We start from the raw sequence: 25,788 nt of genomic DNA on the forward strand, positions 1-25,788 counted from the left end.
GACTAATAAAATAAACTGCATTTATTTCAATGCAAGGGGCCTAACAGGGAAGGCAGATGAACTCAGGGCATGGTTAGGAACATGGGATATCATAGCAATTACAGAGACATGGCTCAGGGATGGGTAGGACTGGCAGCTTAATGTTCCGGGATACAAATGCTACAGGAAGGATAGAAAGGGAGGCAAGAAGGGGAGGGGGGGGGTAGCATTTTTGATAAGGGATAGCATTACAGCTGTGCTGAGGGAGGATATTCCTGGAAATACATCCAGGGAAGTTATTTGGGTGGAACTGAGAAATAAGAAAGGGATGATCACCTTATTGGGATTGTATTATAGACCCCCTAATAGTCAGAGGGAAATTGAGAAACAAACTTGTAAGGAGATCTCAGCTGTCTGTAAGAATAATAGAGTGGTTATGGTAGGGGATTTTAACTTTCCAAACATAGACTGGAACTGCCATAGTGTAAAAGTTTTAGATGGAGAAGAATTTGTTAAGTGTGTACAAGACAACCTTCTGATTCAGTATGTGGATATAGCTACTAGAGAAGGTGCAAAACCTGACCTACTCTTGGGAAATAAGGCAGGGCAGGTGACTGAGGTGTCAGTGGGGGAGCACTTTGGGGCCAGCGACCATAATTCTATTAGATTTAAAATAATGATGGAAAAGGATAGACCAGATCTAAAAGTTGAAGTTCTAAATTGGAGTGAGGCCAATTTTGATAGTATTAGGCAAGAACTTTCAAAAGCTGATTAGGGACAGATGTTTGTAGGTAAAGGGACGGCTGGAAAATGGGAAGCCTTCAGAAATGAGAAAACGAGAATCCAGAGAAAGTATATTCCTGTCAGGGTGAAAGGAAAGACTGGTAGGTATAGGGAATGCTGGATGATGAAAGAAATTGAGGGTTTGGTTAAGAAAAAGGAAGAAAGCATATGTAAGGTGTAGACAGGATAGATTGAGTGAGTCCTTAGAAGAGTATAAAGAAAGTAGGAGTATACTTAAGAGGGAAATCAGGAGGGCAAAACGGTGACATGAGATAGCTTTGGCAAATACAATTAAGGAGAATCCAAAAGGTTTTTACAAATATATTAAGGACAAAAGGGTAACTCGGGAGAGAATAGGGCCCCTCAAAGATCAGCAAGGCGGCCTTTGTGTGGAGCCGCAGAAAAGGGGGGAGATACTAAACGAGTATTTTGCATCAGTATTTACTGTGGAAAAGGATATGGAAGATATAGACTGTAGGGAAATAGATTGTGACATCTTGCAAAATGTCCATATTACAGAGGAGGAAGTGCTGGATGTCTTGAAACGGGTAAAGGTGGATAAATCCCCAGGACCTGATCAGGTGTACCCCAGAATTCTGTGGGATGCTAGAGAAGTGATTGCTGGGCCTCTTGCTGAGATATTTGTATCATCGATAGTCACAGGTGAGGTGCCGGAAGACTGGAGGTTGGCTAACGTGGTACCACTGTTTAAGAAGGGTGGTACAAATGAGGGAACTATAGACCAGTGAGTCTGACCTCGGTGGTGGGCAAGTTGTTGGAGGGAATCCTGAGGGACAGGATGTACATGTATTTGGAAAGGCAAGGACTGATTAGGGATAGTCCACATGTCTTTGTGCATGGGAAATCATGTCTCACAAACTTGATTGAGTTTTTTGAAGAAGTAACAAAGAGGATTGACGAGGGCAGAGCAGTAGATGTGATCTATATGGGCTTCAGTAAGGCATTCGGCAAGGTTCCGCATGGGAGACTGATTAGCAAGGTTAGATCTCATGGAAAACAGGGAGAACTAGCCATTTGGATACAGAACTGGAACAAAGGTAGAAGACAGAGGATGGTGGTGGAGGGTTGTTTTTCAGACTGGAGGCCTGTGACCAGTGGAGTGCCACAAGGATCGGTGCTGGGTCCTCTACTTTTTGTCATTTACATAAATGATTTGGATGCGAGCCTAAGAGGTACAGTTACTAAGTTTGCAGATGACACCAAAATTGGGGGTGTAGAGGGTTACCTCAGATTACAATAGGATCTTGACCAGATGGGCCAATGGGCTGAGAAGTGGCAGATGGAGTTCAATTCAGACAAATGCGAGGTGCTGCATTTTGGGAAAGCAAATCTTAGCAGGACTTTTACACTTAATGATAAGGTCCGAAGGGAGTGTTACTGAACAAAGAGACCTTGGAGTGCAGGTTCATAGCTCCTTGAAAGTGGAGTCACAGGTAGATAGGATAGTGAAGAAGGCGTTTCCTTTATTGGTCAGAGTATTGAGTACAGAAGTTGGGAGGTCATGTTCCGGCTGTACAGGACCACGGTTAGGCCACTGTTGGAATATTGCGTGCAATTCTGGTCTCCTTCTTATCGGAAAGATGTTGTGAAACTTGAAAGGGTTCAGAACAGATTTACAAGGATGTTGCCCGGGTTGGAGGATTTGAGCTACAGGGAGAGGCTGAACAGGCTGGGGCTATTTTCCCTGGAGCATCGGAGGCTGAGGGGTGACCTTGAAGAGGTTTACAAAATTATGAGGGGCATGGATAGGATAAATAGACAAAGTCTTTTCCCTGGGGTCGGGGAGTCCAGAACTAGAGGGCATAGATATGAGAGGGGAAAGATATAAAAGAGAACTAAGGGGCAACATTTTCACACAGAGGATGGTGCGTCTATGGAATGAGCTGCCAGGGGAAGTGGTGGAGGCTGGTACAATTGCAACATTTAAGAGGCATTTTGATGGGTATATGAATAGGAAGGGTTTGGAGGGATATAGGCCGGGTGCTGGCAGGTGAGACTATATTGGGTTGGGACATCTGGTCGGCATGGACAGCTTGGACTGAAGGGTCTGTTTCCATGCTGTACCTCTCTATGACTCTATGACTCTGAGATAGCTGTGGGCCTTGCACTTGAATTGCTGATTGCAGTTTGACACAACTGTCCACTTCAAAAGGCAGTAAAGAATCAATGACTGGGTGAAAAAAAAAATGACTTGCACCTATGTAGCACTTTTCTCAACCACTGGACATCTCAAATTGCCTCATGTCCACTGAAAAATCTCTGAAGTTTATTGCATTGAAAGAAACATGGAAGCCAGATTGCGCATAGCAAACTCCCATAAACAGCAACTTGGTCATGACCAGATCATCTGTCCTTGTAATGATGAATGAGAGATAAACATTCGTCAGGACACTATGGAGAACTCCCCACTCTTCTTTGAAATCCCCTAAAGGATATTAGTGACCCACTTAATCATTTGAGTCTTAATGACAATTTTCCCTTTTGTTGGACTCCCTCAGTTGGCCAAAAGATTATTCTACATAATCCTCTACTATCTCTTCTACTTATAAATCTTCCTGGGTCACCAATACAGTTCTAAGAAGTACAGGAGAATGGTGAAATGCTGATTGATATTTCCTCACTCCCTCTGGGTACCAGATGGGGGATAATTGGTGCAAATCAATAGAATCAAGCTCTAAAGAACCAATGGTCCCAGCTACCAAATAAAAACATTTAGCTATCCAAACGTAAATCAGACTGCTCAACCAAAATTAAACCCCCAGAATGCTTGGATCTGTCGTTGAATTTTATTTCACGTTTCATTTCATGTAGAAAAAAATAAGTTAGTCTGAAATTATGGACTTTTTAGCTTGGTATTTATTGTCAGCAAAACACTCGAGTCTGTTTTAAAGGAAATATTTCATGGACACTTAACAAGTGCAAAATTGCAAAGTAACATGATTTATGCAACAAGTTTTGTTGAAGATATTTGTTGAAATTTCTTATGAGTGGAACAGAATATTTGTAATTCTAGGATGATATAATATATTTCATTATGTAAGGAAATTTGATTTGATTTGATTTATTATTGTCATATGTACTTAGGTACAGGGAAAAGTTCTGTTTTGAATGCAGTACAGGCCAGTCATACCACACAAAGTGCATTAGGGTAATAGAACAGAGCGAAGAATACAATGTTTTAGTTTCACAGAAGGTGCACAAAGAGCGAGATCAATTCTAAATTTGAAATTTGAGAAGTCCTTTCAGATGTCTAATAACAGCACCGTTGTGGGTGGCACGGTGGCACAGTGGTTAGTACTGCTGCCTCACAGCGCCTGAGACCCGGGTTCAATTCCCGCCTCAGGCGACTGACTGTGTGGAGTTTGCACGTTCTCCCCGTGTCTGCGTGGGTTTCATCGGGTGCTCCGGTTTCCTCCCACAGTCCAAAGATGTGCAGGTCAGGTGAATTGGCCATGCTAAATTGCCCGTAGTGTTAGGTAAGGGATAAATGTAGGGGTATGGGTGGGTTGCGCTTCGGCGGGTCGGTGTGGACTTGTTGGGCCGAAGGGCCTGGTTCCACGCTGTAATGTAACCTAATCTAATCTAAAGCAGGAAAGAAGCTGTTTTTGAATCTAGAGGCATTGTGCTTTCTTGACTGTCGCGTCAATTTAGGTGGACCAGGACAGGTTATTGGTGATTATCACTCCTCGGAACTTGACACTCTTGACCATCTCCACCTCAGCTCCATTGATGTAGAACGGGATATGTCCTCCACCTTGCTTCCTGAAGTCAATGACAGCTCTTTCATTCAACTGATGTTGAGGGAAAGATTGTTATCTCTACACCATGCCCCACCAAACACTCTGTCTCTTTCCTGCACTGTATCCCATCATTGTTTGAAATCCAGCCTACAACATTGGTGTAAATGGAGTTAAGAACGAATTTGGCCACACAGTCATGAGTGTACAGGGAGTATAGTAAGGGGCTGAGTACACAGCTTTGTGGGACGCTGATGTGGATTATCATGGAGGAGGTGTAGTTGCCTATTCTCACTGATTGCAGTCTGTGGGTCAGGAAATCAAGGTTACAGTTGTAGAGTTGGGAGATTATTTTAGTTGGAATCATGGTGTTGAAGGCGGAGCTGTAGTCAATAAGTAGGAGAAAGTGAGAATGGCAGATGCTGGAGATTAGAGTCGAGAGTGTGATGCTGGAAAAACACAGCAGGTCAGGCAGCATCCGAGAAGCAGGGAAATCAGGAATGAGGTTGGCAGCCTAGGGGGTGGAGAGATAAATGGGAGGGGGGTGAGGCTGGGGGGAAGGTAGCCAAGAGTGCAATAGGTGGATGGAGGTGGGGTAATGGTGATGGGTCAGAGAGGAGGGTGGAGCCAATAGGTGGGAAGGAAGATGGACAAGTGTGACAGGTCATGAGGGCGGTGTTGAGCTGGAAAGTTGGAACCAGGATAAGATAGGGGTGGGGGAAATGAGGAAACTGGTGAAATCCACATAAATGCCATTGGGTTGGATGATCCTGTGGTGGAAAATGAGGCATTTTTCCTCCAGGCATCGGGTGGTAAGGGAGTGGCAATAAAGGAGGCCCAGGACCTGTGTGTTCTCAGCAGAGTGGGAGGGGGTGTGGAAATGTTTGGCCACAGGGCAGTGGAGTTGGTTGATGCGGGTGTCCCAGAGATGTTCTCTGCAGCACTCTGCAAGTAGGCATCCTGTCTCCCCGATGTAGAGGAGACCGCATCAGGAGCAATGGATATAATAAATGACATACGTGGATGCAGGTGAAACTTTAATGGATGTGGAAGGCTCCTTTAAGGCCTTGAACAGAGGTGAGGTGGGAGGTGTGGATGCAGATTTTGCAATTCCTGCGGTGGCAGGGGAAGGTGCTGGGAGGGGAGAGTGAGTTGTTGGGAGGCGTGGACCTGACCAGGTAGTCGCAGAGGGAACGGTCTTTACAGAAAGTGGATAGGGGTGGGGTGGGAAATGTATCTCTAGTAGTGGAGTCTGTTTGTAGGTGGAGGAAATTGGGGAGGATGATGCAATGTATCTGGAGATTGGTGGGTGGAAGGTGAGGACCGGGTGGGGGGGGTGTTCTGTGCTTGTTACGGTTGGAGGGGTGGGGAACTGGATGAGATATACTGGAGGGCATCATCAACCATGTTGGGGGGGGGAGTTTGCAGTCTTTAAAGACAGAGGCTATCTGGTGTGTTCTGTGGTGGAACTGGTCCTCCTGGGAGCAGATGCGTCAGAGGCAAAGGAATTGGGAGTAAGGGATAATGGAAGGAGGTGTAATCCAGGCAGCTGTGGGAGTTGGTGGGTTTATAGAAAATATCAGTGTTGGGTCGGTCACCGTTCATGGAGATGGAGAGTTCCAGAAAGGGGAGGGGGGTGTCAGAGATGGTCCAGGTGAATTTTAGGTCAGAGTGGAATGTGTTGGTGAAGTTGATGAACAATTCAACCTCCTCATGGAGCACAAGGTGGCACCAATGCAGTCATCAATGTAGCAAAGGAAAACTTGGGGAATGGTGCCAGTGTGACTGCAGAAGATACACTGTTCCACATAGCTGACAAAGAGACAGGCATAGCTGGGGCCAATGTGGGTGCCCATGGCTATCCCTTTGTCTGGAAAAAGTGGGAGGATCCGAAGGAGAAATTATTGAGGGTGAGGACTAGTTCAGCCAAACGAATTAGATCGTCAGTGGAAGGGTACTGAGAGGAACGTCGGGAGAGGAAAAAACAGAGGGTTTGAAGGCCCTGGTCATGGCGGATGGAGGTGTATAGGGACTTGATGTCCATGGTGAAAATGAGGCATTGGGGACCAGGGAAACGTAAGTCTTGGAGGAGGTGGAGGACGAGGAGGGTGTCCCGAACAAATGTGGTGAGTTCCTGGACTGGGGGGATAGGACAGTGTCGAGGTAGGTAGAGATGAGTTCAGTGGGGCAGGAGCAGGCTGAGACAATGGGTCGGCCAGGGTAGTCAGGCTTGTGGATCTTGGGAAGGAGGTACATCCGGGCAGTGCGGGGTTCCCGAACTATAAGTTTGGAAGCTGCAGGTGGAAGATCCCCTGAGGTGATGATGGTTGGTGATGGGGGTGGGGTCACGGTCGAGGGGGTTGTAGAAGGAGGTGTCTTCAAGTTGGCACCTGGCTTCAGCAGTGTAGAGGTCAGTGCGCCAAACTACCACTGCATCCTCCCTTGTCTGCTGGTTTGATGGTGAGGTTGGGGTTGAAGCAGAGGGAGTGGAGGGGCTGCATATTGTGAGGGCGAGAGGTTGCAGTGGGTGGGGGGAGGTGGACAGGTTGAGGCGGTCAATGTCCCAGCAGAAGTTGAAAATAAAGAGATCGAGGGCAGGTAACAGACCGGCACGGGGTGTCCAGGTGGATGGAGTGTGTTGGAGGCGGGTGTAGGGGTCCTCAGAAGGTGGGTGGGAGTATTGATGGAAAAAGTAAGCTCAGAGGTGGAAGTGGCGGAAGATGTGTTTGATGTCACAACGCATGTTGAATTCGTTGATGCGTGGAGGGAGGGGGTTGATGATAAAGCCTTTGCTGAGGACTGATCGTTCGTCCTCAGTGAGGGGGAGGTCTGGGGGAATGGTGAAAACTCGGCAGGGCTGGGAGCTAGGGCCTAGTATAGGGCTGGTGCTGGGAGTGGGGGACGGATACTGTAACTGAAGTGGGCATGATAGTTGGGGGAAGGTGGGTAGCATCATTTACGGAAGTGATGTTCACCCGGGTATTGGAACATCAATAAGTAGGAGCCTGATGAAGGTATCCTTATTATCCAGACATACAAGGGATGGGTGTAGGGCCAGGGATATGGATTCTGCCGTGGACCTGATGCAATGGTAGGTGAATTGCAAGGGATCAAGGCAGGCTGGGAGGCTGGTGTGTGCTATAACCAACCTCTTGAAGCACTTCATAATTAGGAAGGTCAGAGTCTGCAGGTAGCAGTCATTGAGGTACGTTGCATGAGTTTTCTTTGGCACTGAGATAACAGTGGGCTTCTTGAAGCAGGTGGGGACTTTAGATCGTATTAAGGAGAATTTGCAGAAGTTACTTGATAAAGTCTGTAATAGAATAGAAATAAATGTATTGTCACATTACTTTTACATGAAAAATACAGTGAAAAGCTTTATGTTGCCCCACCACGGCACCAACGTTAAAGGCAGATGTCACACTTAATTTTATTAAAATGCAATATTAAGACAAAGTTCATCACAGTTCAGTTAATGAATGCTATGCTCAGGGAAAGCCAATTAGGAAATGATGGAATATCCTGAAGACACAGCAAGGACAGGATGGCTACACCAGGTCACAGGAATACTGGGCCAGAAGCCTCTGCTGAAGAAGGGTGCCATGCCACAAGGCTGCTGGAATACCTTGAAGCCGAAGTGCAGAAGACCTCCACACGGGGACGAGACCACCACGTCGGGCTGAGACCACCATGTCTCCTCCTTTGGGTGTCCAGGCTCAGCTACAGACCTGAAGCCTCAGCCTAGCCTGCAAGAATGGGCCGGGGGAGTCAGTCCAGGATCTGGTCCTCGCTGGCCTTGAGACCCCAGGCTGGGGTGGAGCAGTGTCCAGTTCATCCTGGCATTGCTGCCACTGCCACTGCAGACCTCCTCCTTCAGCTGCTACTCTCCAGTTTTAAAAGAAAAGAAAACAAAGAAAAAAGAAAAAGAAAAAAGAAAGAGAAAGAAGTTGTGTGATCAAAGTGAAGACTCTGAATAATGAAGACTGTCATGAGTAGGACAATGAATCAGTTTGTACTACAAAATAAGCACTGATATATTGTAATTAGTCATTGTAATTGGCCAGTTGTAAACAAAGAAGATGCCCATAAACCACAAGATTGCTTAAAAATGTTGTGAAAAAAAACAACCATAACCAGGGTTAATTAACACAAGAGTTATGAGATGTCTAAGCTTCTACTTGACTTTCAAACTCCATTTTCTGTTTATAGTGTGTTGAGCAGAGCCTCACTGAGCTTCTAACCTTACCATCGATCACTGAAGCAATTTATTTATATCTCACAGACACTGGCTACCTATTGTTTCACCTCACATCCATTGGCCATTAAAATGCTCATCCACATCATTCTCCATCTCCATACTCAACTGTTCATGCATCATCCTGTTCCTTCACTATCATTGAGTCAAAGTCCTGGAACTCCTTTCCCATTGCACAATGGAGTTACCTATACTAAATGGACTACAGCAGTTCAAGAATGCAGCTAACCACCATATTCTCAAGGGTAACTAGGGATGGGCAATAAATGTTGGTCCATCCAGCAATGCCCATAATAATGCAAATTAATTTTTAACAATTCTCGTATTAGGCATCCTCCCAACTCCACACTACACTAAACTGTAACTGTTCCTGAACTCCGCCAACTACATTCCTTCCAAAAAGGAGTTCAATTCATTCCTCTCTCTAGGTTTTGACAAACATAAAATCCCATCTGCCTGCTAAAGTTGATGTAAAAGATTCCATGGCACTACTTCAAGGAAGAGTGGTGGGATTCAACTGACTTTAAATGGTAGCAGAAGAACTGCAATACCCTCCCATCTCTATTAGACATTCACTGAATCCCCCACTATCAACCTCCTAGCCAAATGTCCTGTGACTTGTAGATGAAGGTAACGCCATTGAATATTTAAATGCAACAAAATCTGGACAATATCCAGGCTTGGGCTGACAAGCGGCAAATTATATTCATTCTACACAGGCAATGACCATCTCCAACAACAGAGAAACTAACCATTGCTACCTTGGCATTCAACAGTGTTACCCTCATTAAATCTCCCCACTGGCAACATCTTGGGATTTACCATTGACCAGGTAAAGAAATCAAAGTGGACTCGCCATTTAAATACAATGTCTACAAGAGCAGGTCAGAGGCTTGCAGGGAGTAACTGCCCTCTTGATATCCCAAACCCTGCTTACCATCTCCAAGACACAATTCAGATATATGATGGAATACTCTTTGATTGTCTGAACGAGTGTATCTCCAATGACACTCAAGAAGCTTGACACCTTCCAAAACACAGCAGCCTACTTTAAAAAAACCACATCCACAAACATCTATTCCCTCTCCCACTGATACTCAGTGGCAGCAGTGTGCATCATCTGTAAGATGCACTACAGAAAATCCTCAACAGTCCTTAAACTGTACCTTGCAAATCGAAGAACACTACCATCTAAATGGGCAAAGGCAGCAGATACTTGGGAACACCACCACCCACAAGTTCTGCTCTAATGCCCTCAGCTTCCTGACTTGGAAATATATTAGGAGGTAAAAAATGACTGCAGATGCTGGAAACCAGATTCTGGATCAGTGGTGCTGGAAGAGCACAGCAATTCAGGCAGCATCCGAGGAGCTTGGAAATATATTGCTGTTCCTTCAGAGTTGTGGGTCAAAATCTTGGAATTTCCTTCCTAATGGCATTGTGGGTATATCTGCAGCAAATGGACAATAGTTTTTCAGGAAGGCAGCTCACCACCACTTTCTGAAGGGTAACTAGAGATGACCAATAAATGCTGGCCCAGCCAGAAACGCATTCCATGGATGAATATATAAAAAAAACACTTTGACAGGACTTAATTACCTACAATGCATTTGGAGGCATCAGGTAACTGTGAGAACTGCTACATAAATGTATACCTTGCTTATGTTTTGAAACGCAATAAGACATTCTACAAGCTAATTGAAAAATTCAAAATAGTTTTAGATGAAGAGTTTGTACGAGGCTAGAATCATGCATGTATTGTTTACATGCACAAGAGGAGGTGGCAGTGGTGTCCTTTCTCTGCATTAGATTTAAGGAAATACAGATTAGGCATAAAGCAGTGACTGACCACAAATCAGTCAAACTCTCCACAGAGTCTGATCCCCTGAAACCACGGCATTTCGATGTCACAAAGTGATTTTGATGTTATTAATGGCTTAAAGATCAAGTGGAATATTACGGCTTGAGAGAATCTGACACAGTTAGTTATGGGCCACTGAGTGGTTTGAAGTCTGATCTATTTTTTATAGCTGACTTATTGCATTAAAGGAGTCCTACAGAGTGCAGAATTATTACCAGCGGAAAGAAACTTACAGCTTCAAGATAAGCTTTTGCATTGACAGTACGTTCAATCAATCTCAAGAATGTCAAATAAAGGGAATGTATGTCTATATTTTTATATACCTCATGGAACGGAACAGATCAAATTGGATATTAAACAGCTCTTCAAGGAGAGAATTAATGTTCCTTTTATTTTCAAGACTCCTCTGTCCTCCCTCCCCATCCCCATCAGAGGAAATCATTTCTCTCTATGTACACTGGCAAATTATCCTAAACACTTCAATTAGATCATTCCTTAATCTTCACTGTGTATAGGAATATATCCCTAGTCTATCCAATCAATCTTAGTGTTTTAACCCTTTTAATAGCTGCATAATTGTGTGTATCTAAGCTGCATATTTCTAAGATGAATCTATCTTTTGTGTGTTGCAGTATTCAGAAATGGGTCTCATAAGAATGTTGTATAAATGACAAGTAAATTCCAACCCTTTATTTTTCAGGATTCTTGAGATAAAAGTCAATATTTGATCAGTTTTTAAATATTCTTTCTGTCTGCCCAATTTCTTCTAGTGATTTCTGAAGATGAAACCCTAAGTGGCTGTATTCTTAATTTTCACTAATTAAGAAACATTCTGAACTACCTTTTGGGTCCAAACCTTTCATTATTCCACTTAAACTTCATGTGCCACTGTTTTGCCCAGCCACTTAGTCCATCCATGAACCTTTGTAACATTTTGCTCCTGTCTGCAGTATTTACTGTGTTCACTGCTGTCATGCAATTAGAAGGGCAGCAATGCTTGCGAAAATCTACCGATCAAAATTCCCTGCTGCCTTCCAACCAGGAACTGTTGCAAAATGAGCCAGCATGCACTGGGAAGTGGACACATCTGTCCCCACTAAAGCAATAATGGCAAACATTGAAGAATAGTGAAAAATAAACACCAGGGCCTGAATTTTCATCATGTCAGGAAGTACCTTCACCTAAGCTAGAATGGTGCCAGAGCCCCAGTTACAGAATTCCCATTCTGAATGGAGGCAGTGGGGACCAATTATATTTTTTGCATGTCCATAAAGTCTTAAAGTTCACAAGATCTTCACTCAGATCCACTGTTTCCTTGGGGGTAGCCCTAAACATTTTAGGTTTAAAATCTTTCAGGAATTTTCTATAGCTGCTAGATTTTTGGAGAGGTATGGTGAGGTGAGTTAACCTTTGAAAAGTCTTGTTCCCTTTCGAATTGTTAAAAGTCAACATAAGTGTGCATTAAAAAGCGGAGGAGTGCAGTGGAATTGCCAAGCTACCAACGCAACGGGCAAGACAGCTGTCAAGTTGTCAGGTGTTTAAATCTCCTGCCCTTTAACTGTTTGAAAAAAAAGTTTTAAAAAATCAGTTCCAGCTATTGTGCTCCATCTGTTGACTAAGCCTAAGGGCTCTAATTATTGATGGAGAAAGTGAGGACTGCAGATACTGGAGACCCTGTTAGCTGCATGACCTATAGCTCATGTCAGGCCTGATGCAGTTTTAATCTTGTCTTCAGTCCAATTCAAAAGAAAATAAAAACAAATTGGGAAGAATTGACAGTAAATTGGTGATAACATTGAGAGAGAATGGCTGATGTGCAAAATCAACATGGTCTTATTGCAGTCGAGAGTGTGCTGCTGGAAAAGCACAGCAGGTCAGGCAGCATCCAAACAGCAGGAGAATCAACGTTTCAGGCATAAGCCCTTCATCAGGAATGGACCCTGTAAGGGCAAAGAGTAGTGGGTATACAGAATAGGTTGGCACATTAAATTAGCATGGAACACTTAAAGTGCCATGCGGGTGGTTAGAGGGCTGTAGATTGACACAGAGACGATGTGGGGTGAGTAGGGGGTATGAGGTTGTGAAGGTCAGCATGAGGATTGGGAGGAAGTGGGTGCGTGCGAAGAGTGAGAGTTGTTTATTGTGTGGTTAAACTGCAACATATCACAGGAACTAGTGCATCAAAGTGTGCTATTACCACAGGCCTCTGCTGCACCCAGCAAGCTTTGTGGTAGCCTCTGAAATCTCCTCTGAGGCAAAGGGCCTAACGCCTTAAAAACCCTTCCCCGTGGAACTAAAATCAGAATATCCAAGGCACACGTTTTCCAGTTTAGATTTGCAGAGCTGGAAATGTTGTTGTCTCTTTAGTATCAACCTGGAAATGAAAAATCAGGCTCAGGTCAAGATTCACAGGTCCAATTATCAATGTTGTTTACAGCTAGAGAGCATTCTTTAACTTCACGATAGACGACACCAATGTCTATCAATTTGCTGAGTGTGTCACATGATCTACGAGCAGGAAGGGGAGACCTTATGGAAAAGATGGCATCTCTGTCAATACTGCACCAAGATATTAGTCTTGATTTCAAGTGGTGTACTGCCAGAGGTGTCATTTTTTACACGAGACAATAACTATTCCCATCAGCCTGCTTGGGTGAATGTGAAAGAACCTAGAGCACTATTTCAAAAAAGACCGTAGGAGGCTCCTCCCCTAACTCCATTACCACCCTCCGAGCCCCATGCCCTGGCTAATGTTTATCCCACACAACAACACAAAAGCAGACTATCTGGTAATTATCACACGGTTCATTGTTGGAGCTTGCCATAAGACATAGTAGCAGAAATTAGGCCATTCGGCCCATCAAGTTTGCCTTGCCATTCAATCATGGTTCATAAGTTTCTCCACCCCATTCTCTTGCTTTCTCCCTGTAACCCTTGATCCCCTTGACAATCAAGAACCTATCTATCTCCGTCTTAAATATCCTCAATGACCTGGTCACCACAGCCATCTGTGGCAGTGAATTCCACAGATTCACCACACTCTGGTTGAAGAAGTTTCTCCTTATCTCCGTTCTAAAAAGTCTTCCCTTTACTCTAAGGCTGTGTCCTTGGGTCCTGGTCACTCCTGCCAATGGAAATATCTTTGCAATGTCCAATCTGTCCAGGCTGTTCTGTATTCTGTACATTTCAATTAGATCCCCCCTCCCCCCATCCTTCTAAACTCCATCGAGTATAGACCTCAAAAGTTACTCAAATGTTAAGCTTTTCATTTCTGGGATCATTCTCGTGAACCTTCTCTGGATCTGCTCCATGGCCAGTACTTACTTCCTGAGATATGGGGCCCAACACTGCTCACAATACTCTCAATGTGGTCTGACCGGAGCTTTATAAAGCCTCAGAAATACACCCCTGCTTTTATATTCTAATCCTCTTGAAATAAATGCCAACCTTATATTTGCCTTCCTAACTGCTGACTCAACCTGCAAGTTTACTTCAAAGAAACCTGGACTGGAACTCCCAAGTCTCTTTGCATTTCAGATTTCTGAATTTTCTCCCCATTTAGAAAATAGTCTATGCCTCTATTCTTCTTACCAAAGTGCAGATTGCCATCCTTCCTATGTTATAACATTAACTATGGGCAAAATAGGAGACTGATTGACGTGAGCTATGGTGAGATTTTTGACAGAATCATGTGAGAAGTCCAGAGAGATCTATCTCAACATCTGGAGCAACTTGATATTTATGTAACTGGTGAGCATTGAGGCATATCTCTCACTAGACGATTGCAAGTTGCCAATTAAATGGGATAATGCTTATTAACAACCTCATTAATGGCTGTTCTCACCTCATTAATACACAGCTTTACAAACACAGTGAACAAACTGAACACTGAGAACTCTCAATGTGGAAGTCAAAGAGTGTTACCTAATGACTTCACCTTATTACTTCCTAATGTTGAACACTGAGCACCAAAATCTCAGGGCACACTCCATACGCATGGACCACATGCACCCCATGTCCATAGACATTGGTGTTGGACATGAGCTAACCTCTAAGAACGTCATGGCACATTTCCAATTCACTCTCAGGATGCGTCTGCAACACTGCACCTCATGCTGCACCAGCATCTATCATTGTACTATTGCAACAAGGAGTCTGTATACTCAGGGAAACACACCCAGCTCACAGACTGGACCAGGCTGCAGCTCCAGGCTCTTCACTTGTTCTCATTGCACTCACTTAGAGCTTATCTGAATGTTCACAGCATCCTTGCATTGCCTTTTTGCACATTGCCCCCTTAGCCACAGGTGCCAGGCTCCTGGTAGTGCTGTATTGTTATGCCATCTACTATATATACAAAAGAAGGAAGCTTCTCATGGGTCAGTTTAGGTTAAAGGATTCCGGCTCAGTGAATCAGGACGTCTCATACCAGTCTGGGGCTTGGACACAGTCAGTCACAGGAACATAGAAACATTAGGACAGGAGCAGGCCATTCAGCTCCTCGAGGGCATGACTGACCTATGTCCTAATTCCAGCTACCTGCCTTTGGCCTATGTCCCTTAATACCTGTGCTTAACAAAGGTTTATCTATCATGGCATTCAAATGAACAACTGATCCAGCATCCATTGCCTTTTATGGAAGAGAGTTCCATCTATCATCCTTGGTGTGTAGAAGTGCTTCCTAAATCTCTCCTGGTCCTAATTCTCAGACCATGCCCCCGAGTTCTAGAATCCCCAACCAGTGGAAACCGTTTCTTTATCTACATTGTCTTTTTCTTTTAGTACCTTGAAAACCTAGCCAGATTATGCCTCATTCTTCTAAATTTTAGAGAAAACAGACTTCATTTTTAAAATCTCTCCTCCTGACTTAACCCCTCAAGTTTGGGTTTCATTCTTGTAAACCTATGATGTAGTCCCTCCAAGGTCAATATGTCCTCCCTAAGATATGGTGTACAAATCTGCTCACAGTACTTCACAAGGGGTTGAACCAGGGTTTTGTAGAATTGCAGCATAACTTTGGCATCCTGCAGTCCCCTAGATACAAAATCAGTCAGTCATTTGGGTTGGTCATAGTCAGGATGTTCTCCTCATAGGAGATAAAGAGTTACATGTCAATAAGCCCACTACCTACCTTGTCTCTTTCTGTTCTCCTGTGGGCTATTTACCTCCAGGAATGAGAGAAAGAGAGAGAGAGAGACAGAGACAGAGCGACAGAAAGACAGAGAGACAGAGAGAGAGAGAGACAGAGAGAAGATAGTAAGGGAGTTGAAAGTGGGTGGTTCAGCTGCTGCTGTTAGTACTGGTGCAGGTAGAGGCATCCAGTGTGAGTGAGTAGGCAGTGCAGAGGGTATATAGGGTTAGGATGTGTAACAGCAAGTGAAGATATTACATTCTGTAGTGAGCCTTGGTGGGAGGTGGTTTTAGTAGCAGAGAAACAAGAAGCTGTGAGGTATTGGACAGAAGAGGGAGGTACAATCTATAATGCAATGGTTGCGGTCTTGTGTAACCCTGTGTTATAGACAAATCGTGCTGTAGAAACAGTGCTTAAAGTGTTGGCGATTCAATTGTGTTACAGCCAATGTACATTTTAAAACTACATTTTGTAGAAACAGCATCCCCAAGTCGTCAATCGCGTTACAATGATTTTGTGCTGATGAAATGCGCAATGCAGCAGAACGACCTGTACTCATACTGGTGGCGTGCAGAAGGTTACTGACCTTCTTTGTACAGTGCTGTGCATCCCATCAGATTGCTGAGGACCAGAGATCCCTGCAACAAAGTGTGGCACCAAATATCCCCCTGTCTGGGGCAAGTATCAGGAGTGTGCAGGGCAACTCCAAACTGTTAGTGCTTGGCTAAGTACACACGGTCTTATAAAGAGTGTGCTGGCACCGGGAATGCCAGTGAATTCTGGGATATCCCAGGACAACGTATAAAATGGGGTCACAATTGGATAAAAGAACACGATCGGGGTAGGTAGCTAATGAGGTCAGTTTGGTAAGACACTGTGAGAAAACTCACCAGGCTTCATGGCGAAAAACCTTCCAAAACATTTCGACACTGACAGTTGAGTCTGAGCCAAAGAAAATGTAAGATTCAGCTGCATAATTCAAAAAGTATTTTATTGGGTTTAAAGTGTTTTGAGGACAGAAAAGTCCCTTTATAGTCTTCCTTCTTACTTTCTGTTTTAATTAACAACAAATGACTGAATTTCTTGGGGGAGGGAGGTACTCCTTTCTATGAGGTTGCCTTTGAAACATTGATTTGATGACAACAATCATAAAGTAAACTACCATCGTCAATGGAAGGGTGTGGACTATGAGGGCACCCTTGTCACTTTGTCTGAACTGCCTGCAATGTACCTCAATCATTCGTCCACGTGTGGCACACTGTTTCCCCAGGGAAACTCAAGCAGCATTTGCCCAAATACCAAATATTCTTTGATGGATCAGGGAAGAAAGAATAAGGAGAGGCAGTACATTCTGTATTTAGTGGGCTGCAAGGTGGCTTAATGGTTAGCACTGCTGTCTCACAATGCCAGACACCCGCATCAATCCCAGCCTCAGGCGATTGTCCGTGTGGAGTTTGCACATTCTCCCTGTGTCTGCGTGGGTTTCCTCCAGGTGCTCCTGTTTCCTCCCACAGTCCAAAGGTGTGCAGGTTAGGTGAACTGGCCATGCTAAATTACCCATAGTGTTCAGGGATGTGTAGGTTAGGTGCATTAGTCAGGGAAAAATGTAAACAAAAAAATAGGATAAGGGAATGTGTCTGGGTGGGAAAGTCTTTGGAGGGTCAGTATGGACTTGTGGGGCTAAATGGCCTGTTTCCACACTGTAGAGATTCTATGATTCGACTCTATTCTAATGTAAACATTACAAATCTAAATGGCTAGCAGGAGTGGAGATTTTAGAGGTTTATGTACAGAAATCTTTGATGGTGGCAGGCCAGTTTGATATGGCAGTTAAAAAAAGATATGTGTGTGCATGGCTCATCACATTCTGGTCTATACAGAGAGCACCTGAGGAGGATAAGCAAAGATCCTGTTCACAAATTTCTTTATGGGTTTAAATGCAGCTATATTCCTCTAACTCCCAACTTGAGGCTGTACAGAATATATTTGTCTGTGCCTAGTTCATGCACCGGATTACAATCTACATGACCTCAGCCAGGCACTAAATAGAAACTCCATCCCTTCAATGATTATCTGAGGGTGTCTGGGTTTGAAACTGTCAAGCTGTCAGACAGCTGTGCAATATAGGTGACAGAGAACAGGGACTTCTCTGTGGTTCAACTTTATTAAAAGCTCATTAATGAAGTCGGGTCAGGAAGCATATAGGAGAATCTTGATGTAGCAAGAATTTATTTTATGAAACTATTAGAACAGCCTGTTGCTGAAAAATGATCCACTGGAGGAAATAAAATAATATGCAGGAGGTCATCGATATAATTACACTTCTGATGTGCAGTAAATGGCTGTAGCAATAACCCTCTCAAAGATGTTGCATTGAAAAGTTTCGCCTTTAAAATCCATCACCTGACACAAAATTGTGACCAGCTGAAATACCCACCATTTGTTAACTTATTGGATGTGTTTAGCTCTGCTGTTTCAAGTTACACATTAGCCTTGATTTTATGAACACTCCTGTCTCAAAGTCAAAAGGTTATAGGCTCAAGTTTCACTCCAAAACTTGAGCCAATGCTGCAGTTGCTGCACTGTGGATGGTGCCATCTTATTATAAGGATCTGTCTGGGCACTCATGTAGACATTAAAAATCCCATGCCGCTCACTTCACAGGGGCAATTCTCCAGCATCCTAACCATTCTTTGGTAACTGTGGGCACTTGTTGCATGTAAATTGATTGTTGCTGGTAATGGTGATGACACTTCCAACATACCTTGGCTACAGTTTGTGATGTTCTGCAATCCTAAAGGATGATATATAAATTCAAGCCTTTCGTAATCTCTTTTCAAAGAGTCAACTGCTGTGGAAGTGTCTAAAGTTATACTTATAATTTACAGCCTGATTGAATTGAATCTTTTTAACATCTGACCATTGACCATCATATAACAATCCACTTGTCCTCACAAGTGTTGGACTGCTGTAGCCAACAGAGAGTTGGTCCTACAGTGCGGGGGGGGGGGAGGCACATCCCACTCTCCGTGTCTTTCCCTGGTACCCCTACAGATCCTCTCCTCATCAAAGATTGATCCAATTCCCTCACAAAAGCCACAATTGAATTCACTACACTCTCAGGCAGTCCTGCTGTCACCATGGTAACTCTTCATTTTGTGTTTTCTCTTGAGCTTCTATATTCTTCCTAGCGTTCAGAAGTAAAATCTATCATTAGTTAATTAAACAGGGGAAGTAGGACATATGTCAGTAACAACTTTAAGATTTGACCATAAACTCCCTAAGGCTTTAGGCACTGCCTGTTTGTTAATGAGCTGCTCGAGGCCTTTCTTACAATGGTGTGCACTGTTTCCTTTAGAGCCCCTCAGCTGTTGGAACAGGAGACTTCCACCATGGTGGCCGTGAAGATGCTGAAAGAAGAGGCTTCGCCTGACATGCAAGCAGATTTCCAGAGAGAGGCAGCCCTCATGGCAGAGTTTGACCACCCAAACATTGTCAAATTATTAGGTAACTCCAGCTTTCAAAAGCAAAAGTGCAAGCTACAATAATAACTTACATTTTACCTTGTGCCACTCACAAAATATGACATAAAGGAGGGTTAGGTTTTAAGGAAAATCTCAAACTGGGAGAAAGTTGAAAAGGCGGAGAGATTTGAAGAAGCAATTGCAGAAAGTGCAGCCTGCAGGCTGCTGAAGGTACGACCACCAATGGGGGAGCCATTAAATTCTGGGATGTGCAAGTGGTCAAAATTGGAGGAGTCTGAAGAACTCTAAAAGCTGCAGAGGAGATTACAGAGGCAGGGAGGGGTGAGGATCTGACGTAATTTAAAACAAGAATGAGAATGTTAAAACTGGAGCACTGGGAAGGAATGTGGGTCAGTGTCATGGCCCACACAGGGAGGATAGCTGAATGGGACTTGGTGTCAGGGCACAGGACACAGATTTTTGCATGTTGCCATTCGGAGGGGAGAACATGGGATGTTGGCCAAGGCAGTGTTGGAATAGTTGGGTCTAGACTAACAATGACCTGCTCAAGGCCATCAGCAGTAGACAATGTCATAAGAAAGGGGTCAATGGGCTAAAATGCTATTCTGCTCTGCTAATTAAAGCCCATGACGTAGTACTTTGGAACATGGCCCAAAGCAACCCCAAACTGGGCCTTATCAATTTCGAAAGGTATTCAAAGTATTTGTCAGAGAAGTTGCTGATTTTATGTTGAGTAGCAGCTGTTCCATTCATGTGCAGAATACTTAGGGGGCCTAAAGCCAGGGATTAATTCAAAAGAGGCTGATGTTTTTTCTAGTATATACGCACAGGGAAGTAAAACATCAGCGAAACTAATATTTCTGCAATGGTGAACAAAGGCCAAGCATTTGCTAGTGATGAGCTCTGTGCATATGGCTAATGAAACCACTGTAGAGTCCAAAATAACTACAAAAGATTTGTAAAGTAACATTTCACATGCTATTAATGTTGCCTGAAATATTTCATTATAGCACACAACTGTGACATGCCCCAAGTGATCTTCTGTGAGTTTAATCTCCACCAGACCTGTGTCCTTGACCCCATGTCTATTTTTTCAGTTCACAATCTGTCCTCTGAGGTGGACGAAATTCAAGAAGGGGTCAGAAGGAATTCTCTCCCTGGTGCCATGACCCAGTGTGTACGTGAGCCTTTCAAAGCTGAGGATTCCGCACATTTTAACTGAGCAAGGAGGGGTAGGGGTCCAATCAGGCTGAATGGACTTACATTTCCTCAGGACATTTCATGAACTTAGAACATCCCAAAGTGATTTACAACTTTCGAAGTGTATCTTTTTCGGAATTGCAACAGCCAATTTGTGCATAGCAAGATCCCACAAACAGCAACCTGACAAAGACCAGATAACTCTGTTTATTTAAATAACATGGTTGAGCAATTAATATGACCAAACAGCAGGAAGACCTCCCCTTAGCTTCATGGGATCTTTACATGATGGCAGGCAGAAACTTGGGATTAGCATCTTGTTGGAAAGACAGCTTATTAAATAGACAATGTAAATTTTCAAGTTGATGTTCGATGCTTGAGAACTCAAACAGCAATCTGTAATTCCACAAGCTGACAATTTGAAACCATTTTATTTGACACATATTTTGGTGGTTAACTGTCCTAGAAGATTGTATCAGTTGCTTAAGTCACACATTTCACAATATAAATCCCACACAGTAATAATGGCTTGAAGTTCTCTTCAGTGTTTGTGAAGATCATAAAATGGGATTTTGAGGATCAACGTTTGGGAGATGCTAAACATTGAAACTGCCAGCAGTTTCAGGAAAATTCCTGTCAATACTGCACATCTGGTTTTGTTTGTTTTTAAGCCTGCCCTGCCTTTGTACTCTAACAAAAAAAAACTTGAGAATCACACAGGAACAAACTAGGCCAATCAAACAACAAAACATGAAGGAGAAGGAGGTCCATCATTCTTGTGTTAGCTGTGGAAATATCCCCAGAAAGGGCCTCGTTTTAACATCTCATCCAAATGAAGACAGAGGGTAGCAGTCCTTTAGTATTAGCCTCGGCAGGGCTAGGTTTATGTTTACGTTTGCGTTTATGTTTATGTTTATGTTCACGCTTAGGGTTAGGGTTAGAATTAGGGTAAGGGTTAGAGTTAGGCAGTGTATTCAAGTCTCTGCAAAGTAGGAGCTAACTACCCAATCGACCATGAATAGTGTACAGTGCCAAGAGTTCAATGATCTCTATGTGATTTTCATCATTGCACTCCAATCTGGTGATTCTCTGCACCCAAAGACCAGAACAAGAAAATAATCCCTTGTGGCTCTTCTTTATGATAGCATGTGAAGCTCAGTCAAGACTAGGTGCAGCCCTTCATTTTCCAGTTTTGCCCAAGCTTTATCCAAGACCTAAATTAGTTTAATTCCTGACTTTCCTCTCCTGAAGCAATGGCAAGGCAGAGCATGAAAGAGGATGCTTGGCTTGAACAGGAATTGGGTGAAGAGTAGTAAAAGGTGGGCCGATTTCAAGGACCGCCATCTTATGCCACAAGAATGCCAAATGAAATTGGACCTGACATTAGTTTGAGGTAGTCTTCACTCTTCTGCTCCTTAAACAGCTGTTAAGTCACTTTCATGCATTAATGAGCCTGTTTAAGGAAGATGTACTTAGATTGCCTCGAGGAGATATTGGAGAAAGTGAGGACTGCAGATACTGGAGATCAGAGTCTAGATTAGAGTCTAGATTAGAATGATTCCTGATTCCTGATGAAGGGCTTTTGCCCAAAACGTCGATTTTCCTGCTGCTCGGATACTGCCTGACCTGCTGTGCTTTTCCAGCACCACTCTAATCTAGAGGAGATGTTGGACCTGCTCAACTCTTCAGCCTTTCCAAGCATTGAGCTGGTCCAGCAAACAAGCATCACTTTGAAAGGTTTTGCTGTGAAGCCAGGAGAGGTGGTTAACATGAACTTTGAAATTGGTGCAACATGCTCTTTGAAGCTAGTGAATTGTTTGAGTGAATGGTAGAAAAAATTGCAGAAAGTGTGCAGCTAAGTCAGCATCTGTGGAGAGAAGAACAGAAGTAACAGGCTTAAACTTTTCACTTTGGGTAATGGCTAATGACTTAGAGCAGGTCAGGATTAACTTCTTAGAAATGCCATTGGAGAGTCTACCAATACTTACAATGAGAAGTAAAGTGAAGCAGGAGAGGAGAATTCAGATCTGGGGAGGGCTTTGGAGATAAGTCTAAAAGAAGGAGAATAAGCAGTCTAAAACAATAAGTTGAAGAGTATACGAAGGAAACTTCCTTTAGGGTTGGAAAGAAGATTAGAAAAAGGAAAGAATCAGAAAAATAGATAGGCATGGATAATGAATATGCCTCAGTCAGTGTTACATTGTGGATGTGCAATTGTGTGAAGCATTAGGAATTAGTAAACTAGAGACAACCTCTGGTGGCCTGATAAAGTCACATTGCTCCTGAGCTGTGTTGTTCATTATCAAAGTTGAGGAACAGGAGAGTCAAACTAGTGAGGCCTAAACCTGCCCTCATCTGATCATGATTCTTAGCAATAGAAATCTATTTTTTTGATCTCTTACACTAGAGGAGTTAGCATGCAAACTGGGAACTACCTGTTCTGAATGTTACAGTCGCACACTGCGGGGGTTACATTTACTGACTGCACCTTGCACATCCTACATACAAGAAGAAAAGGTAATGATGTCTTTCATCAGGACTATGATAGGTCATTCATTACAAAGGATAGAAAATACTTGGCTTTGAAATATTCCAATCCTGAATATTCTCAGTCATTCTCACTAGCCTTGGCTTGACTATAACAAAGTGATACAGTGATTCTGTCATTGTGCTTGTCCTGACTCTTTGTACAATCATCCAATTACTCCCATGTCCACTTGCCCTTGTACTGTGGCTCTGCATTTTTAGTTCCTTTATCTGATTCCCTCTCCTGAAAATTACTATTGATTCTGCTTCCTGTCACAGTACATACTCCAGATCGCAATTTAACATTTTTTAACAAATTGTTTTTTTTTTAGATTAGATACAGTGTGGAAACAGGCCCTTCGGCCCAACAAGTCCACACCGACCCGCTGTAGCGCAACCCACCCAGACCCATTCTCCTACATTTACCCCTTCACCTAACACTACGGGCAATTTAGCACGGCCAATTCACCTGACTTGCACATTTTTGGACTGTGGGAGAAAACCAGAGCACCCGGAGGAAACCCACGCAGACATGGGGAGAATGTGCAAACTCCACACAGACAGTTGCCTGAGGCGGGAATTGAACCTGGGTCTCTGGCGCTGTGAGGCAGCAATGCTAACCACTGTGCCACCGTAACCACCCCCACCCCCTCCTCATTATCTTCACTAATTACCTTCACCTTTGATTCATTTGTCAATTATGTTAGTCCCAGAAACCTCGAACAAACTGATAGCAATGTGAAGGTAGCCTGTAAAACGTTCACCGTGAATTGGTTCCACCACAGGACAGTTTGATTTTGTCTTGCCCTCTGCTCAGTGAACATCGATCTTCACATGGTAGAAATGTAATCCCTTTAAACAGCCCCAAAACAGAACCTGTAAACAGGAAGATGAATTTATTCGAGTTGCAGTAGCCATGACATTACAAGAGATAAACAAGACAAAAAGGTTGCCATGTGAAATGATGAACTACAGGAATATTTTGACAATGCCCCACTCCAGGATATCAGTTACTCCCAGGCTCACGTTCTCAAACCACAAGGGAAAGGCAGAGTGCCTCTCTCTTTCCAAAGAACTTTTTTTCATCAATTGGGATTGCAAGCCATGTAATCAATTGATGAATTCACCTCATGAGAAAATGACCATTTGAGGCTCGTGGGACTGGGGCCATGACCTGTGTCAGCTGTCGGGGCACCTTTAGGGTTGAATGTATTCCTGGACGTTTCATGATCTGGCTTCTCACTTTCAACTGGACCGCTTCCAAACTTGCATCATTGATTTCCTTTAGGATGTCTCCACTTGCCATGACCAACCAGAAAGCATGCTAAATCCTCTTCACCAATCAAGTAGACGTACCTTGATTGTCAATCAAACACATTCCCTCCACAATCCCAACATTCTTGTAACTAATAACCAGATGTTTAAAAACTAGGTGTGACAAAAATTAACCTTAAATTGTTTGATGCCACATTTATGATTGTTTTCCAGGATTTCCCACAGCAGTGTCCCGGAGATCAATCCTTCACTTCCTAGAAACCCCAGGACAAATCTGGAGAGTTGGGTAACCTTGTGAGAGACAGGGAAGTCACTGGACAAAAGAAAGCAGGCCCTAAATAGGTTTAAATGATTTAGTTTCCATCATTTGAGAAGATTGGAGCTGCATATTAGCAATAATCTGAAAATAGACTATTTGTTCCCAAGGTTTCTGTTTTGTTCTACTGGTGACAATGATGTGCTGCCAAGCAACATTAAAACAACACATAGTGATTTATCTGGCAATCAGGGTAGATTATCCCTTGGCTAATCATGTATCTAAATACAATCACATTACAATACATTCAGCAAGCCATGGGAGGCCTTTAAAAAGAACAGTATCTTCCATTTTTTTTAAATGACTGATTATGTGTCTTATCAACAAGCTACAAATAGCTGTAGTGAATGCCAGCAATGCCAAGCTGTTTTGTCTTTATTTTTCCATTAGCTCAGACTGGACCCAGACTCCAAGGTCCCATTTACAAAGATCATTTCCTCCAGGGTTACATTAAGAGTTGCCTCCCTCCAGTTTTTGAGTTATTGAATCGCTTACTGAGTCGCAAATTTGTTGTGAATTCTAAGCAATCTGAGGGCGTTGCTGTGATCCAGTGGGTATATTTCCATTTCTAATCAGAAAAATGTGTGTTCAAACTCCTACTCCTGAGACATTGGCCCCTAATCTAGGTGAGTGCTTCCCATAATGACTAAGGGAATGCTGCACTGTTGAGGGCGACGGTTTCAAGGTAGGATGTTAAACTGATGCACAGTCTGCTCCCTCAGGTGGATGTAAAATATCCTGTGGCATTATTTTTGAAGCAAGGCAAGGGAGTGCTTCCTGGGTCAATATGCATTTCCTTGGCCAACAACCTACCACAGATAAACTGGTCATTTATTTCATTGTTGTGTTAGGTGAGCTTGCTGTATGAAAATTGGCTTCTCTGTTTCTTATATTACAGTGTTGCTCCTGAACTCCAAGCTGGAAAGTGCTTTCGAATATTGTGTGGTTGTAAAAGACTCTTTCACATGAGCTGAGGGTATTACTGGCATTTGTTGTTCAACCCTAATTTCTCTTGAACTGAGTGGCCAGGTAGCCCATTCAAAGAGCAGTTAAGTGTCAAATACATTGTTGATGACTTTAATATCCAGAAATGCGATCACACACAAAGGAAAAGTTTCTCCACCATCAAATGACTGTGACATTTTTTGCTTGTTTTTAAGTATAAACCAGCACCATCAGTGGTTAGCACTACTGCCTCACAGTGCCAGGCAACTGGGTT

At 43.4% G+C, this 25,788-nt stretch overlaps 1 protein-coding gene across 1 annotated transcript in view; it reads left to right on the forward strand.

Moving 5' to 3' along the window:
* musk (muscle, skeletal, receptor tyrosine kinase) overlaps positions 1-25,788 on the forward strand; it is a 185,198-nt gene that overhangs the window by 150,086 nt on the left and 9,324 nt on the right. Inside the window, exon 16 of the mRNA XM_043716207.2 lies at positions 19,126-19,274. Coding sequence (XP_043572142.2) covers positions 19,126-19,274 — 149 coding nt within the window. The remainder of the gene's footprint in view (positions 1-19,125; positions 19,275-25,788) is intronic.

This window comes from Chiloscyllium plagiosum, unplaced genomic scaffold, assembly GCF_037043375.1.
Source record: "Chiloscyllium plagiosum isolate Xiang-an unplaced genomic scaffold, Cpla_swu_hap1 HiC_scaffold_2, whole genome shotgun sequence".
NCBI classification, from domain to species: Eukaryota; Metazoa; Chordata; class Chondrichthyes; order Orectolobiformes; family Hemiscylliidae; genus Chiloscyllium; species Chiloscyllium plagiosum.